General features: G+C 39.3%; 1 protein-coding gene across 1 annotated transcript in view; it reads right to left on the bottom strand.

The window, feature by feature from the left end:
- SAMD3 (sterile alpha motif domain containing 3) overlaps positions 1-19,753 on the bottom strand; it is a 47,636-nt gene that overhangs the window by 14,865 nt on the left and 13,018 nt on the right. Inside the window, exons 5-7 of the mRNA XM_061207426.1 lie at positions 10,168-10,353; positions 9,829-9,913; positions 4,182-4,349 (exon numbers count right to left, since the gene is read on the bottom strand). Coding sequence (XP_061063409.1) covers positions 4,182-4,349; positions 9,829-9,913; positions 10,168-10,353 — 439 coding nt within the window. The remainder of the gene's footprint in view (positions 1-4,181; positions 4,350-9,828; positions 9,914-10,167; positions 10,354-19,753) is intronic.

Raw genomic sequence — 19,753 nt, 5'->3', positions numbered from 1 at the left:
CTTGGTGGACAAGCCAAAGGAATAACACACAGGTGAGTCCATAACCAGACAGGTATAATGGCGTTCTCTGCAGTACAATCCGTTGAGGGGCTTGAGGCAAGGGCTTGTAATAATTGTTACAGTCATGGGCTAGAAATACACATAGTAACATGAATGAGTCTTAAAGAGTGTCAGTGAAAAAGTGAAACACGAATGGGGTATAGAATACCATTTTCACTGGGTCAAATATGTATAAATCCAAAATCATAGTACACATTTTAGAACACCTTACAAACAAAAAGATACAGATGAAACACAATAGAAGGATTGCCCAAGAGCAGAGGTGGGGAAGAGGGCAGAGAAGAACGAGCACAAAAAGAAATGAATAGAACAAGAGAAAGGCCTGGCACAGAACAATGACAATAATATGCCATGAGGTGAGGAGTTTGATTCACTCAACTTTAACACCTGAGGTTTTGCACAAAAAATAATACAGTACAAAGTTAATTCCACTACTCTGCATGCAGCGCCATACAATTCCTGTAAGCTTTTAAAACCAGTGTCTTCATCATTTAAACAGGATAATGTTGTCAGCAACTTAAGAAATTACTCAGTTAAGATACAAATGAACTTATTAACAAGACAGAAATAGACTCACAGATATAGAAAACAAACTTATGGTTACCAAAGGGGAAAGGGGGTGGGGGAGGGATAAATTAGGAGTTTAAGATTGACATATACACACTACTGTATATAAAATAGGTAAACAAGGACCTACTGTATAGCACAGGGAACTATATTCAATAGCTTGTAATAAACTATAATGGAAAAGAATCTGAAAAAGAACATATATATGTGTGCATATATGTATATATAACTGAATCATTTTGCTGTACACCTGAAACACTGTAAATCAACTATACTTCAATAAAAAAAGAAATTACTCAGTTGATTCTGTTTTGAGAATCTAATTATGTCTCCTTTTATAAATACTAGAAGAAGTATAATAAAAGGCAATTAAGCAAAGGAAACAGACTTATCAATTCACAGGGCTACAAGTTGCTTGGACCTAAAGCTAAAAGTCAGATGCATAAGAAGCAATGTCATTTGACAGCATGATTTACAAGCAGCAGTGACATGAGGTCGTGAGGTTGGCAAAGGATTTTTAAACATTGCATTTAAAACCAGTATTTTGTAGGACTGATCTGGAAACAGTCTGGTATTCTGACAAGTATAGCCATCTGCATACCATGGTTATAAGTTTTTTTAAGGGTAGAATATGAGGAACCAGGCATTTTTAAGACTCATGGGTGGATGTTTTGATGCTGCTGAAGCTTTGGGTTTTGTAGCGTAGTTTAAGCAGTGCCACGCTGACCTTGGAGATTGAGGGAAGACGAGGGTTGGGGACAAAAGATCTGTGACCTAAGCTCATACTCACACAAATTCTGCAGCTGCTTGGTTATCTGCAGAAGCCCACGTGACAGGACTAAGAAACACACTGTCCTTCGTTGAGGCATCTACCATCAATTCTTTGGTAAATTCCTTCCAACCACCAAAGGACAAACAACAGAAACAAAACAAATGAAAAATCTCTTCCCCTCCCTAACTCCTTCCCAAAACCTTCCTCTAGTTTAGCCAAACCCACTTCCCTGCCTTTGAGGGAACGGCCTGCCTCCTGGCTTCTTGCCTGCATCAATATTTTCCATCTCTACAGCATAGGAAATAACTTTTTTCTATATTATGGAAATGCTGTGCCCAGTCAAGAAATTTTAAAAGATGTGAAAGTTGTCACAGTGTATCTTAATCCAACTATCTTTAATTTTCAGAAATCATAAAGACATTAAAAAGGAGCTATCAGAAATTCAAAATGAAGCCCAAAATAATTTAGGCAATTCATCTGAAGTCTAAAATCCCATGAGATAAGTGGTATATTCAATGGATTTACCTCTCTACTCTTCTTAGTGTTTTTCCATTTGCTTAATCACCATGGAGGGTACAAAACACAGAAACACATTGTAATGTAATACTCTAGTGTAAAATTTTCTCCATCCTTCAAAGCTTTTGGCTTTACAGAACATGAGGTCATAAACAGGGATGCTACAGTGTTTAAAAGAATCAGCAATTTGTAGCTCCATTTGTAAGAGGGAGGAAAAGTAAATCCTTACGAATTAGATTTGCTTGGCAGGAAAAATGTTGCCTCTTCAGATGTGAACAATGACCTCTTTTTGCCCCAGTTGGCAGGAAGGTCAAAACTAAATTCTGTTGCAACTTAACTCATCTTGGGCCCTGGTACATTCAAGCCCTGTTCTTTTTGTAGCAAAGACCCTTGCATGGGCCTTAGTAGGATTCAATTTAGAATTCCAGCATGTCTGGGAGACTCCAAGACAGGAACAACAAAAGGTGTAGTTACATGAAGAATTGAGGTGGTTTTGAGAAAGAACAGAAAGATGATTGTACAAACTGGGTCAGTGATGATGTGTCAACATAGGAGAGGAGCTGCCATTTAGCCTGTGTCCCTCAGGGTGGCCTCTGACCCCCTGGGCCTACCCTTGCTGGGGATAAGTGCTACTTTTCCGATTTTACCATTCATCCATTCCAATGAATTTTGGTGGGACATGCATCAGTTTTGGTCGGATATGGTGGGAAAGAAAGAAAACTGAATTTAAAATTTGTAAAATTTTAAATTGTAAAATTTGTAAAATTTTAATTCATTTATAAAGGAACTCCATTTGTAGTATATGGAAAATCACATATTTTGAAAATATGCACAATATAATTATGTTCCTTTACAAAGTGGCTTTTTATTTTAAGAATATAAAAGATTTTTAAAATGAATGTAATTCTATCTTATCATGATTTCAGTTTATAATTGGAATATTGCAGTTAAGTTTCTATAAAATTACACTACATTTAGGTACCTTTCATCTGTCTTGTCTTTTCATCAAAGAGCAGACATAAAATTATATTATCTTAACTGGCCTGTCATTTGAAAATCTCTTTGAAAATTATAATAAGGTATTTCTTTTTATTTATTTATTTGGCTACCCCGGGTCTTAGTTGCAGCACGTGGGATCTTTTAGTTGCAGCATGCGAACTCTTAGCTGCAGCATGTGGGATCTAGTTCCTTGACCAGGGATCGAACCCGGGCCCCCTGCATTGGAGTGTGGAGTCTTAGCCACTGGACCACCAGGGAAGTCCCAATAAGGTATTTCAAAATACTCCTTCATCTAAAATGTTTCTTACGTCTAATGCTGGGATGAACGGTTTACAAAATATGTTAAAAAATATTCCCGTCCCCTGGTGCTTATAAGTAGTGATAATAAAATTGAGATGATCTGACAGGTTGCTCTATTAATATCAAATAACTATACCAGCTGAAGAAGAAAACAGAATATTTACACCAAGTACATTCACTAACATAAACGTGTCTGTAGTGAAAAATTATATTTACATATTCATGTTGGATTGATGTGAAAAGAGATTTTGGGGAGGACATGAGATTTAGCTTCTATAACTTGATAGTTTGGACATCCTTCCTAAGGAGCTCAATCTACTTTATTAGCAGGGCACATTTTTGTTTCTGAGAACACTTGGGGGCTGTGAGGTAGATAAGGAATATTTATAGAATTTCAGATAATTAGGACCCACGTGAACATTATGTACAGCAAACCCACTGCAGAGGGAGGAATCTCCAGGCCCTGCCTGGGGCCCTTTGCCTGTAGCTCCTCATGGCCGCCTCTGTACAAAGCGAGAACAGTATGGGGTTTTGGACCCATGCATGTGGATTAGCTTCCACCCTAAAACCTTGAAACCAGAAGCAACTTGACCCCTACAATATGAGTATTAAAAAAACTTTCTGTAGCAGTAACAACAGCAAGAACGCAGGATACATTTTAGGATGAGAGGAAAAGAAATTATTCAAAGATCCAGAACTTTAGGGTTTCTCCAGGTTTTTTGAAGATTATGAAAGAATAAACTTGAGATGTTCAATACCACTCTCTGCTCCGTTTTTGGAAGTCCTCTTTTGGAAATATTCTCATTCACAAAAACAAAACAGATTTTTTTTTGGTTTCTGACCCACACCTCAAATTTTCAAAAGGATATTTTATTTTGTTTTAATTATTTTGAATGCTAGTATTTATTATCCCTTAATCAATCAACCAACCAATACATTGTCAGAACAATTAAAGATTCAATCTTACTTTTATCTGGACGATTTTAATTTCATCAAATCTTATATCAGCAAGAGATTTCCTTGTCTGGCCTCTTCGGTGTCCAAATTTACACTTATTTCTCATCACTTGTTCATCATCTTCTATGGGTCTTCGAACATATTTAAAACGATCTTTGAGGGCTCGTTTCCATAAAAACTGTGTAAAATTATAAAACAGGGCAGTTAATCTTCAAAGAGATTGGAATAATCCTATATAAACAATAAAATCTTTGCCTATCACCTTTGGGCTTGAAATTATTTTCCCATCACAGTAATAGAAATAATATATCTATTCTTCTATTTATCCTCACAATAATCTTGTGATAATGCTATAAATATATACATATATTGATATTTTGTATAGTACATAGCTATATGTGTGTGTGTGTGTGTGTGTGTGTGTGTGTGTGTGTAGTTATATACAATGTCATATAGCTAAATATACTGGCTCTTGAGTCTAGATTTCCTAATTCCTAAAATTGGATACTTTCCACTTTACTCTGGTGTCTCCACAATGCACTCCACTTTCCTGTTGGATTCTAGAAAATAACTGATACTGGCTTATGCATATGTGGACTGATGTGCTTTCTTTAAATGCATCATCAGATGAAGCAGCGTGTGCAACAGAGGAGAGGAAGAGATGGTGCCATTTGGGGAACTGCCAAGAGTTGTGCATGGCAGGAGCAGAGAGCTCAAGATGTGGAAGGGTAGAAGATGTAGAAAATAGAGAAGTCAGCCCCATCCTGAAGGGCATGGTTACCCCAAAAAGAGCTTCAAGGTAATCCGGAACCAGATCCTTTCAAACCCCTCTCTGTGGACAGAGGAGTTCTCTTCTAGAGCAATGGTTCTCAAACTTCAGCCTGAATCACAATTCTTGGAGGATCTGTTAAAACACAGGTTGCTGGGTCCTACCCTCAGAGCCTCTAATTCAGTAGGTCAGGGGCAGGGCTGAGGATCTGCATTTCTTCCAAGTTCGCGAGGGGCGATGCTGCTGCTGCTTAGCCAGACTCTAGAGATTCTGCTTCAGCAGGTCTGAGAGGAGCCCAGATGTCTGTATCCTTTAAAGCTTTGTAGAAAATGGCTGCAGAGCTGGGTTAGGAAGCCCTCTTAGGCCACACTGAGTGGGAAGTGTGGCTGGTCAGATTGTGCTCTGGGAGAATCTGTCTGGCATGTGGACAGCTTGGAAGACCAGAGACGTGGTTAACAACTTGGGGACACACCTGGGCTTCTTCCTCAACACACCAACACTGCTAACATCCTTTCCCTCTGCTGGGCCTTTGGTTTTGGCCTGGAAAGCTCTGTCCCTCTCCTCGTCTACCCTGCTGGTATCTAGGTAAAGCTTGCTCTGTTTCCAGATCTCAGCTCAGCCATCACTCCCTTACAGCCTCCCTAACAGCTCACTTCCCTTGGTTATCAGGCTCACCTTTCCTTGTCAACACTTATCACACTGGTAGTTTACCCTCATCTATGTGATGTTTTTGTTTCTTTTCTTTTTTTGTTCTTTTCATTCTTCCTCTCTTCAAATTTCCCCTTCCTTTCTTCCTTCCTTCCATTCTTTCCTTCCCCTAGGCTGTGAGCACATGAAGAAGGTCTTGGGTCTACTTTGCTCACCAAACCCAGCACAGTGCTTGGTGCATCTTGGAAACTATAAACGCTAGATGCCTTGTGTCTGTCCTCTGTGAAGTACATGGACCCAGGTGTTGAGCAACAGACTAGAAGCAAGACTCTGAGTCTTGGTCTTGCTTGGTAAGTATCTCACTGTGTGAGGAGTGGCCAAACCTGAGCCTCAAGGCTTCTTTTCAGCCCCTCATCTTCCCTGCAATACCATGCACTTGAATAGGCCCAAGAGTGGGTGCAGGGAAAGAAATGGCCATTTGTAGCTACACAGGCCCATATTTGCCTCCTAGTCTTGGCCACTAGATGGGTTAAGTCACTGGGTGACTTTGGGCATATCTTATGAGCTCAGGCAAATGGGAATGCCACTGAGATCATGTTAGTCCAGTGTCTGGCACTTAGATTTTGTCATTCCCGGTTCCTTGGTTTAAGTCTCAATAAGAGCTATTTCCTGCCCCTGAAAAAGCACTGGGACCTAAGTTGGAAAGACCCAGGATGCTGGACTAGCTCCAGTACGTATTAGCTAAGAAATCTTCAACAAGTAATCCCTCAGCCTTAGTTTCTTTAACTATAACGGAATAAGAAGATCAGTCCTGTCAACTGCCCTGGGTTAGGGGGAGACTCAAATGAAGAGCTACTTCATGGAAGACATTTGTAAACTAAAGTGCTGCTCACCCAGGGAGATCAGCTCGGTGCTTTGTGACCACCTAGAGGGGTGGGATAGGGAGGGTGGGAGGGAGGGAGATGCAAGAGGGAAGAGATATGGGAACATATGTATATGTATAACTGATTCACTTTGTTATAAAGCAGAAACTAACACACCATTGTAAAGCAATTATACTCCAATAAAGATGTTATAAAAAAAAAAAAAAACCCTTGGCAGCCCTGGTGAGGAGTACTGGGGCTTGGGGGTTGGGAAGGCAGCTTCGGCCCCAATTAAGCGCCTGGGTATGTATGAGTCAGAGATGCTTCCCCACCTCCCACAGGCTTGTGGGTCTGGACACTGCCACTGCTGTTTTACAACAGCACAGAAATAATGGATGGCTTGTATTTTTCTTAGCCCTGAAATCTGAACTAGTGCCAATACATTTTTTTCCCCCTCATGTTTCCCACAGCTCTTAAGGGCTTCTAAACCTGCGGACTTGGTGGGAGGTATTACAGCCATCAACTGCTAGGACATTTTTTAATTGCCAATGTCTTCTTTCCAGCCTCTCCCTTCTCTCCTTAGCAAGTATCTGATAGGAACAAAAAAAGGGCCAGTCAATGCAGTAGTCCACATGAGCACTCAATCAAGGAGTGTGCCCTGAGCGTCTGCTACATGCGTGGCACAGAGAATTCCTGACACAGATGCCACAACAGAAGATCTTTTTGTCATTGAACAATCATCCTTCTTCTCCATGCTTTTCCAGCTAGAGGGGCTGTGGAAAGAGCTACATAGACACAGCTCTCCTCCAATCACTCTGAAATAAAACACAACCCTGAAGTTATGGCCTCCTGATCGGATATGTGAAAAGTCCACATATCACCAGCAGATCTTCCCCTAACATTGTAAACCCAAATATAATCATTAGGAAACATTTAGACAAACCCAAAATGTGGATCATCGTACACGGCAACTGGACTAGCCTTGTCCAAAAGAGAAAATATCATGAAAAAAAAAAAAAAAAAGGTAGGGAAACTATCCTAGAGACAAAAAGAAATTAAAGAGACATAGTAACTACATGGAATGCATAATCTTTGATTAGATGTTATAGCCAAAAATCCATTTTAAAAACTTTGTTTCAATAATTGAAGAAACAGGGATATGGATTGTGTATGATATTATGTAATTATTGTTAATTCTTTTGGTATAAAAATGGTATTGTGGTTAGGTAGGAGATTGTCCTTATCCTTGTAAGATATATGCTGAGGTATTTAGGAGTGGCAACTGCGACTTGCTTTTTTTCAGATGCTCAGTCAAAACAAACAAATAAGTATGAGAAAGGAAAAGTAAATGTGACAAAATGGTAATACCTAGTGAATCTAGATCAGTGATTTTCAATCATCGGAGATTTTGCCCCCCGCCCAGGATACATTTGGCAATGTTTGGACACACGGTTGGTTGTTACATCAGTTTGGGTGAAGGGGTACTACTCACACTTGGTGAGTGCCAGGGATGCTGCTAAGTACCCTCCAATGCAGAGGACAGCCCACACCACAAAGAAGTATCCACCCAAAACGCAATACTGCCCATGCTAAGAAACCTCGAGCTACATAAAGGGTATATGGCTGCTCACTGCAGCAGTCTTTCAACTCTTGGGTAGATTTGAAAACTTTTGAAATAAGAAGTTGAGAATATCAGTATCTTGTAATAACCTATGGTAGAAAATAATCTGTAAAATATATATATACATATAAATATAACTGAATCACTTTGCTATACATCTGAAACTAATACAATATTATAAATCAACTATACTGCAATTAAAAAAAGTTGAGAATAAAGTTAGTCCTAAAAATGACCAAATGCTTCCTTGCTGTGTGCATGCTCTCTTTCTCTCTCTCTCTCACACACACACACACACACACTATGTCTTCAAGAAAGTACAGCAAAAAATTTTTCTCAGAGATATCTGCTATAATAAGGTGCAAAGGACATCTATCTTATTTAGATAAGACTACCAATGTATGCGTATACGGCATATAGAGGTATAAGGACTAATAGCAAATCTTATGTACACAAAGCTATAATTCCTCACAATTGTCCCTTAAATCATATAGTTCCAGTGTCACAATACACTCAATTTTTTTAACCATCTTAACTATTTTTAAGTGTACAGTTCAGTAGTTAAGCATACTCACATTGTTGGGCAATGGATATCCCAGGCTTTTAAAGCCAAGAGACTTGCAGACCCAGAGAGCAAAGCTTGTATTGAAACCTCTAGAGCAGTGTTTCCCAACCCTGATTGCACATCGGAATCATCTGGGGAACTTTAAGGTGCCAGGGTTTCTTCTCCAGATCAACAAACCAGAATCTCTGGGGATCCTCATGTGCAGCCAGAGTTGAGAACTGCTGCCCCAGAACACCTCCAGGATCTGTTTTTGTCAGAACAGCAGAGATGTGAGAGGGCCAGGTGAGGCTGGAGGTCAAGACCTCAAAAGCAGACCACTTCTCCACTGGGTCTAAACAAAGGCAAGAACCACTTTATTGATGAAAGCACTGATGTAGGTGCAGTCACAGCCTTCTCTTTCCACGTATAGCATCTCTTAAAGATCCTTCCTAGAGACTCATCTTTACACATGAGCTTCCAAACAGCTTTCAGAGAGAGACAGAACAATGATGACATAGAGAGAGAAAGAAGATGAAGAAGGATGAGGAGGGATGAACAGGTGGCACACAGAGGATTTTTAGAGCAGTGAAAATAGTACACATATACACGATACAATAATGATGGATGCATTTGTCTAATGGCATAGAATGTACTACACCAAGAGTGAACCTTAACATAACCTATAGACTTTGAGTGATAACGATGTGTCAATATAGGTTCATCCACTGTAACAAAGGTACCCCTCTGGTTGGGGATGTTGATAATGGGAGAGGCTGTGCATGTGTGGGTCAGGGCGGGAGATGGGAAATCTCTGTACCTTTCATTCAATTTTGCTGTGTACCTAAAACTGCTCTAAAAAAAAAGTGTTATTTTTTTTAAAGAAGACAAAGGAACACAGAGAGACACAGAGAAGTCATCAAAAAGGACAGACCTAGAGGGGAGAGAGAGAGATAGAAAGAGAGAAAGAAAGACCAAAACTTAGAACAAATCAGGGACTGACAGCGAGAGACAGAAGAGACGGCCAAAGGAACAGAATCAGAGACACCAGACAGAGTCAGAGAAATTGACAGAGAAAGAGAAACAGATAGACCCAGATAAACAGACAGAAAGAGACTGAGGAAAGGGGAAAGAGGCATAAGATTACTGGACAATACAAGGTTCTTATTTTAAGAAAGGTTGAGAGAAACAGAAGGGCTCCACGTTGCCACTTACAAAGCCACAGCCGTCCTCATCCAGGAAAGGGTGGGCCTGCAGCAGGGCGTTGACCACGTCGTTATACTGCTGGGTGGTGGGGTACCTGTTCGGTGCGACAGGGAGGACATTTTTCAGTTCAAGAAGCCCACGTTCCTCCTCGTAAGATGAGTCTAAATTACATTCACTTTTCTTCAAATCGTTCTATATGACAATGGAGACATTCAAATATTGGGCAATGTTGGACTTACTACCAATATGTCATGCAAAATCTGAAGAGAATCGGTTCCAAATGAATTCAAGTCTACTCTGAAAACACACCCTCTCCCAAAGCAGCAAGTCTGCCCTGTTATTACTCACAGTGAGCCTTCCAGATACTTCGTCATGTCCGCCTGGAGAAACTCAATGATCCTTATCCTCATGCTGTGATCAGGACACTTCCGTTCTGCTAACATGCATTTGACATCATAAGGAAACTCTGGTAAAACATAGGACTTAGTCCATTGTAAGGCTTTATTCCCTGTTAGAACCTGTTTCACATTCCTTCTGTTAAATAAAAACACACAAATGGTGAAATTCTGTTTCAAATATATGCAACTTATTAATTCTCTACACCCTGAGAACTTATGACAGAAACCACTTTCTTGAGACCTAAATATATGGAAGTCATCAATCCATCTTCCATCCAATCATCTACCTGCAAATGTCTGAGGCCTCATCGGGTATCTCTGTTTTCTTTCCCTTTGCACACACACGAATACTTGTCATCCTGGAGAAAAATGTCGTAACAGTATAGACTATAGAATAAAGTCTGAAGTTGGAAAGAATATTGATCCATATATCTTGAAGAGTTAATATGTAATGCATAGCTCAAAACTGAACAAGGTATCTAACTAAAAGAGAGTAAATTGCAATTCAGCAAAGCAAATGAGACATATGATAAAGTCTTAGCACCTAATTCAGAAAATTCTTCTAATTAACCTATTTGGCTTCTGTTTGTAGTGAAATACGAGAGTCACTTAATTTAGTTGTTCTTGGCTATTTTAATAAGGTAAACTTGGTCTCTAAATTTAAAATAAGTATCAGATATTCTGATCCATTCAGATGAAGTTGCTACAAAAGGCTACAGAAAATGATAGCTACAGAAAGCAGATCAGTGGTTGCCTGGGGCTGGGGGTTGGAGTGAAGATTGACTGAAAAAAGGACACCAGGGAATTTTTAGGGTGATGAAAGCATTCCAAAATGGATTGTGACAATGGCTGCACACCCGCATAAATCTGCTAAAATTAACTGAGCTGTATAATTTAATGGGTGAATTTTATGTTATGAAAATTATACCTCAATAAGGTTTTTTATAAAATTAAATATCAGAACCACTTTAAAACCTTAAAGTTAGTGATTGATCCAGTGTATAAAAAGTAAAATTTCCAAGCAAGTTACCAGAGACAATAGATAGCTTTTAATCCATTTCACTAACAGGATTGATTGGAATGGAAGTGAAGCAATAGAGGCAAGCCAAGCAGAAGACAAAGAAAGATTTCCTAAGTTAACTTAAGTAGGTTAATTTTCTGGTACAAGCATGGAAGCCTTAGTAGTCCAAATAAAATTCAGATGAGCTTTGAAAGGCCAGGTTTCCTTTAGAATTTTAGGTCATATTTTGTAAGAATGCAAGAGGTATAATGAAACATGGGGAATAAAGAAAAGAGGAGAAAGAACTCTCCTCTCTTTTCATGATAAGCTCTTTCTCCTTTTTTTCCCTCTTTGGCAATAACTGCATCGGCGATGAAAAGATGTCCTGGCTAAAATGAGCACACCGATAATTTCAACGCTGGCTTCAGTACAGCAACAGGCCGTTCCCAGAAGAAATTTTTGCCTCAGCCCAAATTATTTTCCAGTGTTCCTCTCTCATTTCATTCATTTACTCAACCAATATTTATTGGGGGTGTACTAGGTGGCAAATATTCTTCTACAATCCCTATTTCCTTTCCTATTCTATTCTATTATTTCTTTCTCCCATGATCTCTCCCTTATCTACTTAAACTGAGGGTGTAAAGTAATGGCAAGTTTTGTTTGCTGTATTTTGTGCCTTCCCAAGATTTTTGAAAGGTGCTGCAACTGTGCAGGTGTTAAACTTGGTTTCAGTACAAGATTTTAACATCTATCTCCTTTTCCTCAGGAGTTTCAAGCTAATTTAGCTGCATGACCCCTTTAGACTTGTGAGGTTGCCATGTCTTATTTAGTACCACATCAATGGATAACTTCCACATTCCAATGCTATACAATAGGGCTGGAGGCAATTTTTACCTTCTTGTTTTATATATTTTTTCTATATGTCTTTTCAACATCAGGGTAGGCACTATATAGCATGGTCTTATTTCTGTCAAATACCTAGAATGTAACTAGACACATACAAGCTTTATCAAAGCCAGATATTCCATCTTGCTCCTAATTAGACAAAATCAGGGGCATCAAATTTTCCTTTTCTTTACATTAAAACAATTTAACAAGATATTTGGGGAGTGAATAGAATACAAGCTATGCTAACCAATACAAGTCAAAACTAGTATTACACAGAATACCAGAATCAGAAATTAAAAATACACTCTAATTTAGGTGCTGATAACTGCAGGCACAATCACTTCCCATCCATAAAACAATATTTGCATTGGATTTTAAAAACTTTACTGTGAGGTTAAGATTATTCATATCTTTATTGAGGTAGAGTTGGGCAGAACACCCTAGAAGTCAGCTTAAAGTAAGTGCACAGAGCAGAAAAAATTCCCAGACTAAGAGGATGCTGATATTTCTGTTCCTACCTCAGAGCCAGTGCCCTTCAACAAGATACCACCACAGAACAAAGATCTTTAATCCAATGGATCTCAACCCTGGGTACACAGTACAATCATCTGGAGAGCTTTTAAAACGTGTTAATGGCTAGGATTGTTCCCAGTCTAACTAATCAGAGTCTATTGCACTGAACACTCAGTACATATGTAGAGTTTATATTTGTAATAAAATAAAACTTACAATAAAGGTAAGCTGACACATATGATAATTAATAGTATTATTACTGCAGTATGCGCTAATTAAAAAAAAATTATGAGGTGGAGGTTCTCATGAAAAAGCTCATTGACTGAGTGGAGTCAAGATGGCGTACTAGGAGGACATGGAATTCGTGTCTCCTCACAACTAGGGCACCTACCAGGCACCGGTGGGGGACCACGGACACCTAAGGGGACAGGAGGAACCCCCAGTGACCGGGTAGGACGTGGGGCATGGGGGGAGTGCAGGGGGAGGAGAAGTGGAGGTGCGAGGGGACTGGCGTTCCTGAGGGGCGGCTGGGGGAGGGGAAGGGATCCCACGCCCGAAGGGGGAAATTGGGGAACCACTGGGAGGGCAGAGGATCAAAAGGGAGTGTGGACAGGTTTCCCCTGCCCACTTGGACCCCCAGGAACCTGTTGAGATCCTGGGCCTGATCCTCTGCCCACAGAGGCCCCCTCCAGCCACGCAGGTCCTGAGGGAGTGGGAGGGAGGGAAGGAGGAGCAAAAGTAAAGGCCGGACCTCCCGGACGGCACCCTGAGGGGTGGCTGGGGGAGGAAAGGAGTTCCTACACCCAGCGGGACCCACCCATGGTTAGGGGTCCAGTGTCAACAGGGGAGACCCTAGGGGAAATGGTGGGGGAGGTGTGTGAAGGAATGGAAAGGAACGGGGCCAGTGCTTTCCCTGTCCACTTAGGCACTGGGGAGCCTGTTGGGCCTAAACCCCACCCACACACCCTCACCCAGGGCCCTACCTCCAAACTCGGAAATCCACACTCCAGAAGCCCTCCTTTCCCCACGCTGCCTCTCCCCTTCTGCGCAGGTTCTAAGCAGAGGCCCCGCCCCACACTCAAAGGTCACCCCCCCACGCTCAAAGGTCACCCCCCCACCCGCCTAGGTCCCACCCCACCTTAAACCCCACCCCCACCTAAGTTCCACTCCCTGCTTAAATTCCCCCCTCATAGCCAAGGTTTTATTTTTTCTTTTTTTTTTTCTTCTTTTAGATTGGGGTTCTGATTCATTGTTGTTGATACTTTTATATTTTTATTTTTCCTAATAAATCTCTTATTTTTCTAATTTTATTTTATTCTTTTTACTTTGTTAGTGATCTCTCCTTTTGGCTTGTTCCCGGCCCCCCCCACAACACCTTTTTTATATTATTTTTTTTCCTTTTTTCTGTTGTGGTTTTATTTTACCTTGTTGCAGTTGTTTCAACTATAGTTTTATTTTTCCTAATATATCTTTTATCTTTCTAATTTTATTTTGTTTTTTATTCTTTGATATTGTACTGGTCCTTTTTTTCTTTCTTTCTTCCTTTTTGTTTTTTTTTTTTTAACCGTGCCAGGAAGCTTGCGGGATCTTGGTTCCCAGGCCAGAGGTCGGGCCCGAGCTCCTGTGGTGGGAGCTCTGAGTCCAAACTGCTAGACTAACAGAGAAACTCAGACCCCAGGGAATATCAATCAGAGTGAGGCCTCATGGAGGTCCTCATCTCGGTACCAAGACCCAGCTCTATCCAACTGCCTGCAAACTCCAGTGCTGGACGTCTCAGGCCAAACAACCAGTAAAACAGGAATACAGTACCATCCATCAAAAAAAAAAAATGAAATGACAAAAAAATTTGTAACAGACGAAGGAGCAAGGTAAAAACCTACAAGACCAAATAAATGAAGACGAAATAGGCAACCTACCTGAAAAAGAATTCAGAGTAATGATAATAAAGATGATCCAAAATCACAGAAACAGAATGGAGAAAATACAAGAAACATTTAACAAGGATCTAGAACAAATAAAGAGCAAACAGTGAGGAACAACACAATTACTGAAATTAAAAATACTCTAGAAGGAATCAATAACACAATAACTGAGACAGAAAAATGCATAAGTGAGCTGGAAGATAAAATGGTGGAAATAACTGCCAGGGTGCAGAATAAAGAAAAAAGAATTGAGGACAGTCTCAGACACCTCTGGGACAACATTAAATGCACAAACATTCGAATCATAGGGTCCCAGAAGAAGAAGAGTAAAAGAAAGGGTCTGAGAAAATATTTGAAGAGATTATGGTCAAAAACTTCCCTAATATGGGAAAGGAAATAGTCAATCAAGTCCAGGAAGCACAGAGAGTCCCATACAGGATAAACCCAAAGAGAAACAAGACAAGACACATATTAATCAAACTATCAAAAATTAAATACAAAGAAAAAATATTAAAAGCAGCAAGGAAAAAACAACAAATAACATACAAGGGAATCCCCATAAGGTTAAAGCTGATTTTTCAGCAGAAACTCTGCAAGCCAGAAGGGAGTGGCAGGACTTATTTAAAGTGATAAAAGGTAAAAACCTACAAACAAGATTACTCTACCCAGCAAGGATCTCATTCACATTCCAAGGAGAAATTAAAACCTTTACAGATAAGCAAAAGTTAAGAGAATTCAGCACCACCAAACCAGCTTTACAACAAATGCTAAAGGAACTTCTCCAGGCCAGAAACACAAGAGAAGGAAAATACCTACAATAACAAACACAAAACAATTAAGAAAATGGTAATAGGAACATATATATTGAGAATTAGCGTAAACGTAAATGGATTAAAGGCTCCAACCAAAAGACATAGACTGGCTGAATGGATACAAAAACAAGACCTGTACATATGCTGTCTACAACAGACCCACTTCAGACCTAGGGACACATACAGACTGAAAGGGAGGGGATGGAAAAAGATATTCCATGCAAATGGAAATCAAAAGAAAGCTGGAGTAGCAATTCGCATATCGGACAAAATAGACTTTAAAATAAAGACTATTACAAGAGACAAAGAAGGACACTACATGATGATCAAGGGATCAAACCAAGAAGAAGATATAACAATTGTAAATATTTATGCACCCAACATAGGAGCACCTCAATACATAAGGCAAATGCTAACAGCCATAAAAGGGGAAGCTGACAGTAACGCAATCATAGTAGGGGACTTTAACACCCCACTTTCACCAATGGACAGATCATCCAAAATGAAAATAAATAAGGAAACACAAGCTTTAAATGACACATTAAAGAAGATGGACTTAATTGATATTTATAGGACATTCCCTCCAAAAACAACAGAATACACTTTCTTCTCAAGTGTTCATGGAACATTTTCCAGGATAGATCATATCTTGGGTCACAAATCAAGCCTTGGTAAATTTAAGAAAATTGAAATCATATCAAGCATCTTTTCCGACCACAACGCTATGAGACTAGATATCAATTACAGGAAAAAAACTGTAAAAAATACAAACACATGGAGGCTAAACAATACACTACTAAATAACCAAGAGATCCCTGAAGAAATCAAAGAGGAAATCAAAAAAATACCTAGAAACAAAGGACAATGAAAACATGACGATCCAAAACCTATGGTATGCAGCAAAAGCAGTTCTAAGCGGGAAGTTTATAGCAATACAATCCTACCTTAACAAACAAGAAACATCTCAAATAAACAACCTAAACTTACACCTAAAGTAATTAGAGAAATAAGAACAAAAAACCCCAAAGTTAGCAGAAGGAAAGAAATCATAAAGATCAGTTCAGAAATAAATGAAAAAGAAATGAAAGAAACAAACTGAAAACTCGTTCTTTGAGACAATAAACAAAATTGATAAACCATTAGCCAGACTTATCAAGAAAAAAAGGGAGAAGACTCAAATAAACAGAATTAGAAATGAAAAAGCAGTAACAACTGACACTGCAGAAATACAAAGATTCATGAGAGATTACTACAAGCAACTATATGCCAATCAAATGGACAACCTGGAAAAGATGGACAAATTCTTAGAAAAGCACAACCTTCTGAGACTGAACCAGGAAGAAATAGAAAATATAAACAGACCAATCACAAGCACTGAAATTGAAACCGTGATGAAAAATCTTCCAACAAACAAAGCCCAGGACCAGAAGGCTTCACAGAAGAATTCTATCAAACATTTAGGGAAGAGCTAACACCTATCCTTCTCAAACTCTTCCAAAATATAGCAGAGGGAAGAACACTCCCAAACTCATTCTACGAGGCCACCATCACCCTGATACCAAAACCAGAGAAAGATGTCAGAAAAAAAGGAAACTTTTTGTGACATCAGGCCAATAACTCTGATGAACATATATGCACAAATCCTCAACAAAATACTAGGAAACAGAATCCAACAGCACATTGAAAGGGTCATACACCATGATCAAGTGGGGTTTATACCAAGAATGCAAGGATTCTTCAATATACGCAAATCATTCAATGTGATACACCATATTAACAAATTGAAGGAGAAAAACCATATGATCATCTCAACAGATGCAGAAAAAGCTTTTGACAAAATTCAACACCCATTTATGATAAAAACCCTCCATAAAGTAGGCACAGAGGGAACTAACCTCAACATAATAAAGGCCATATATGACAAACCCACAGCCAACATCGTTCTCAATGGTGAAAAACTGAAACCATTTCCTATAAGATCAGGAACAAGACAAGGTTGTCCACTCTCACCACTATTATTCAACATAGTTTTGGAAGTTTTAGCCACAGCAATCAGAAGAGGAAAAAGAAATAAAAAGAATCCAAATGGGAAAAGAAGAAGTAAAGCTGTCACTGTTTGCAGATGACATGATAGCATACATAGAGAATCCTAAAGAGGCCACCAGAAAACTACTAGAGGTAATCAATGAATTTGGTAAAGTTGCAGGATACAAAATTAATGCACAGAAATCTCTTGCATTCCTATACACTAATGATGAAAAATCTGAAAGAGAAATTATGGAAACACTCCCATTTACCACTGCAACAAAAAGAATAAAATATCTAGGAATAAACCTACCTAGGGAGACAAAAGACCTGTATGCAGAAAACTATAAGACACTGATGAAAGAAATTAAAGATGATACAAACAGATGGAGAGATATACCATGTTCTTGGATTGGAAGAATCAATATTGTGAAAATGACTATACTACCCAAAGCAATCTACAGATTTAATGCAATCCCCATCAAATTACCAATGGCATTTTTTACAGAACTAGAACAAAAAATCTTAAAATTTGTATGGAGTCACAAAAGACCCTGAATAGCCAAAGCGGTCTTGAGGGAAAAAAACGGAGCTGGAGGAATCAGACTCCATGACTTCAGACTATACTACAAAACTACAGTAATCAAGACAATATGGTACTGGCACAAAAACAGAAATATAGATCAATGGAACAGGATAGAAAGCCCAGAGATAAACCCATGCACCTATGGTCAACTAATCTATGACAAAGGAGGCAAGGATATACAATGGAGAAAAGACAGCCTCTTCAATAAGCGGTGCTGGGAAAACTGGACAGCTACATGTAAAAGAATGAAATTACATCACTCCCTAACATCATACACAAAAATAAACTCAAAATGGACTAAAGACCTAAATGTAAGACCAGACACCATAAAACTCTTAGAGGAAAACATAGGCAGAACACACTATGAGATAAATCACAGCAAGATCCTTTTTGACACACCTCCTAGAGAAATGGAAATAAAAACAAAAATAAACAAATGGGACCTTATGAAACTTAAAAGCTTTTGCACCGCTAAGGAAACCATAAACAAGACGAAAAGACAACTCTCAGAATGGGAGAAAATATTTGCAGATGAAGCAACTGACAAAGGATTAATCTCCAAAATTTACAAGCAGCTCATGGAGTTCAATATCAAAAAAACAAACAACCCAATCCTAAAATGGACAGAAGACCTAAATAGACATTTCTCCAAAGAAGATATACAGATTGCCAACAAACACATGAAAGGATGCTCAACATCACTAATCATTAGAGAAATGCAAATCAAATCTACAATGAGGTGTCACCTCACACCAGTCAGAATGGCCATCATCAAAAATCTACAAACAATAAATGCTGGAGAGGGTGTGGAGAAAAGGGAACTCTCTTGCACTGTTGGTGGGAATGTAAATTGATATAGCCACTATGGAGAACAGTATGGAGGTTCCTTAAAAAACTAAAAATAGAACTACCATACAACCCAGCAGTCCCACTACTGGGGATGTACCCTGAGAAAACTATCATTCAAAAATAGTCATGTACCACAATGTTCATTGCAGCTCTATTTACAATAGCCAGGACATAGAAGCAACCTAAGTGTCCATCGACAGATGAATGGATAAAGAAGACATGGCACATATATACAATGGAATATTACTCAGCCATAAAAAGAAATGAAATTGAGTTGTTTGTAGTGAGATGGATGGACTTAGAGTCTGTCATACAAAGTGAAGTAAGTCAGAAAGAGAAAAACAAATACCGTATGCTAACACATGCATATGGAATCTAAAAAAAAAAAAACAAATGGTTCTGAAGAACCTAGGGGCAAGACAGAAATAAAGACATAGACGTAGAGAATGGACTTGAGGACATGGGGAGGGAGAAGGGTAAGCTGGGACGAAGTGAGAGAGTGGCATGGACTTATATACACTATCAAATGTAAAATAGATGGCTAGTGGGAAGCAGCCATATAGCACAGGGAGATCAGCTCGGTGCTTTGCGACCACCTGGAGGGGTGGGATGGGGAGGGTGGGAGGGAGATGCAGGAGGGAGGAGATATGCGGATATACGTATGCATGTAGCTGATTCACTTTGTTGTACAGCAGAAACTAACACAACACTGTAAACCAATTATACTCCAATAAAGATGTTTAAAAAAAAAAGTCATTGACTAGAAAAACTTTGTTTAACCTTAATAAGCAAGAAAAGTCACCTAATTATTTTACTCCCAAGGAACAGACAATATGGGCTCACCTAGGATAAAGAACATGGCCCTATGCAGAACAGGGCCAATCGAACTCCAGCTCTCTTAAGGAAAAATCTCAATGTACAGAAGGCAGATGCTGAGCCAT

This window comes from Eubalaena glacialis, chromosome 12 (assembly GCF_028564815.1).
Source record: "Eubalaena glacialis isolate mEubGla1 chromosome 12, mEubGla1.1.hap2.+ XY, whole genome shotgun sequence".
Taxonomy (NCBI): domain Eukaryota; kingdom Metazoa; phylum Chordata; class Mammalia; order Artiodactyla; family Balaenidae; genus Eubalaena; species Eubalaena glacialis.
The sequence above is the reverse complement of the archived record's forward strand: the minus strand, read 5'-3'. Positions and strand labels throughout refer to the sequence as shown.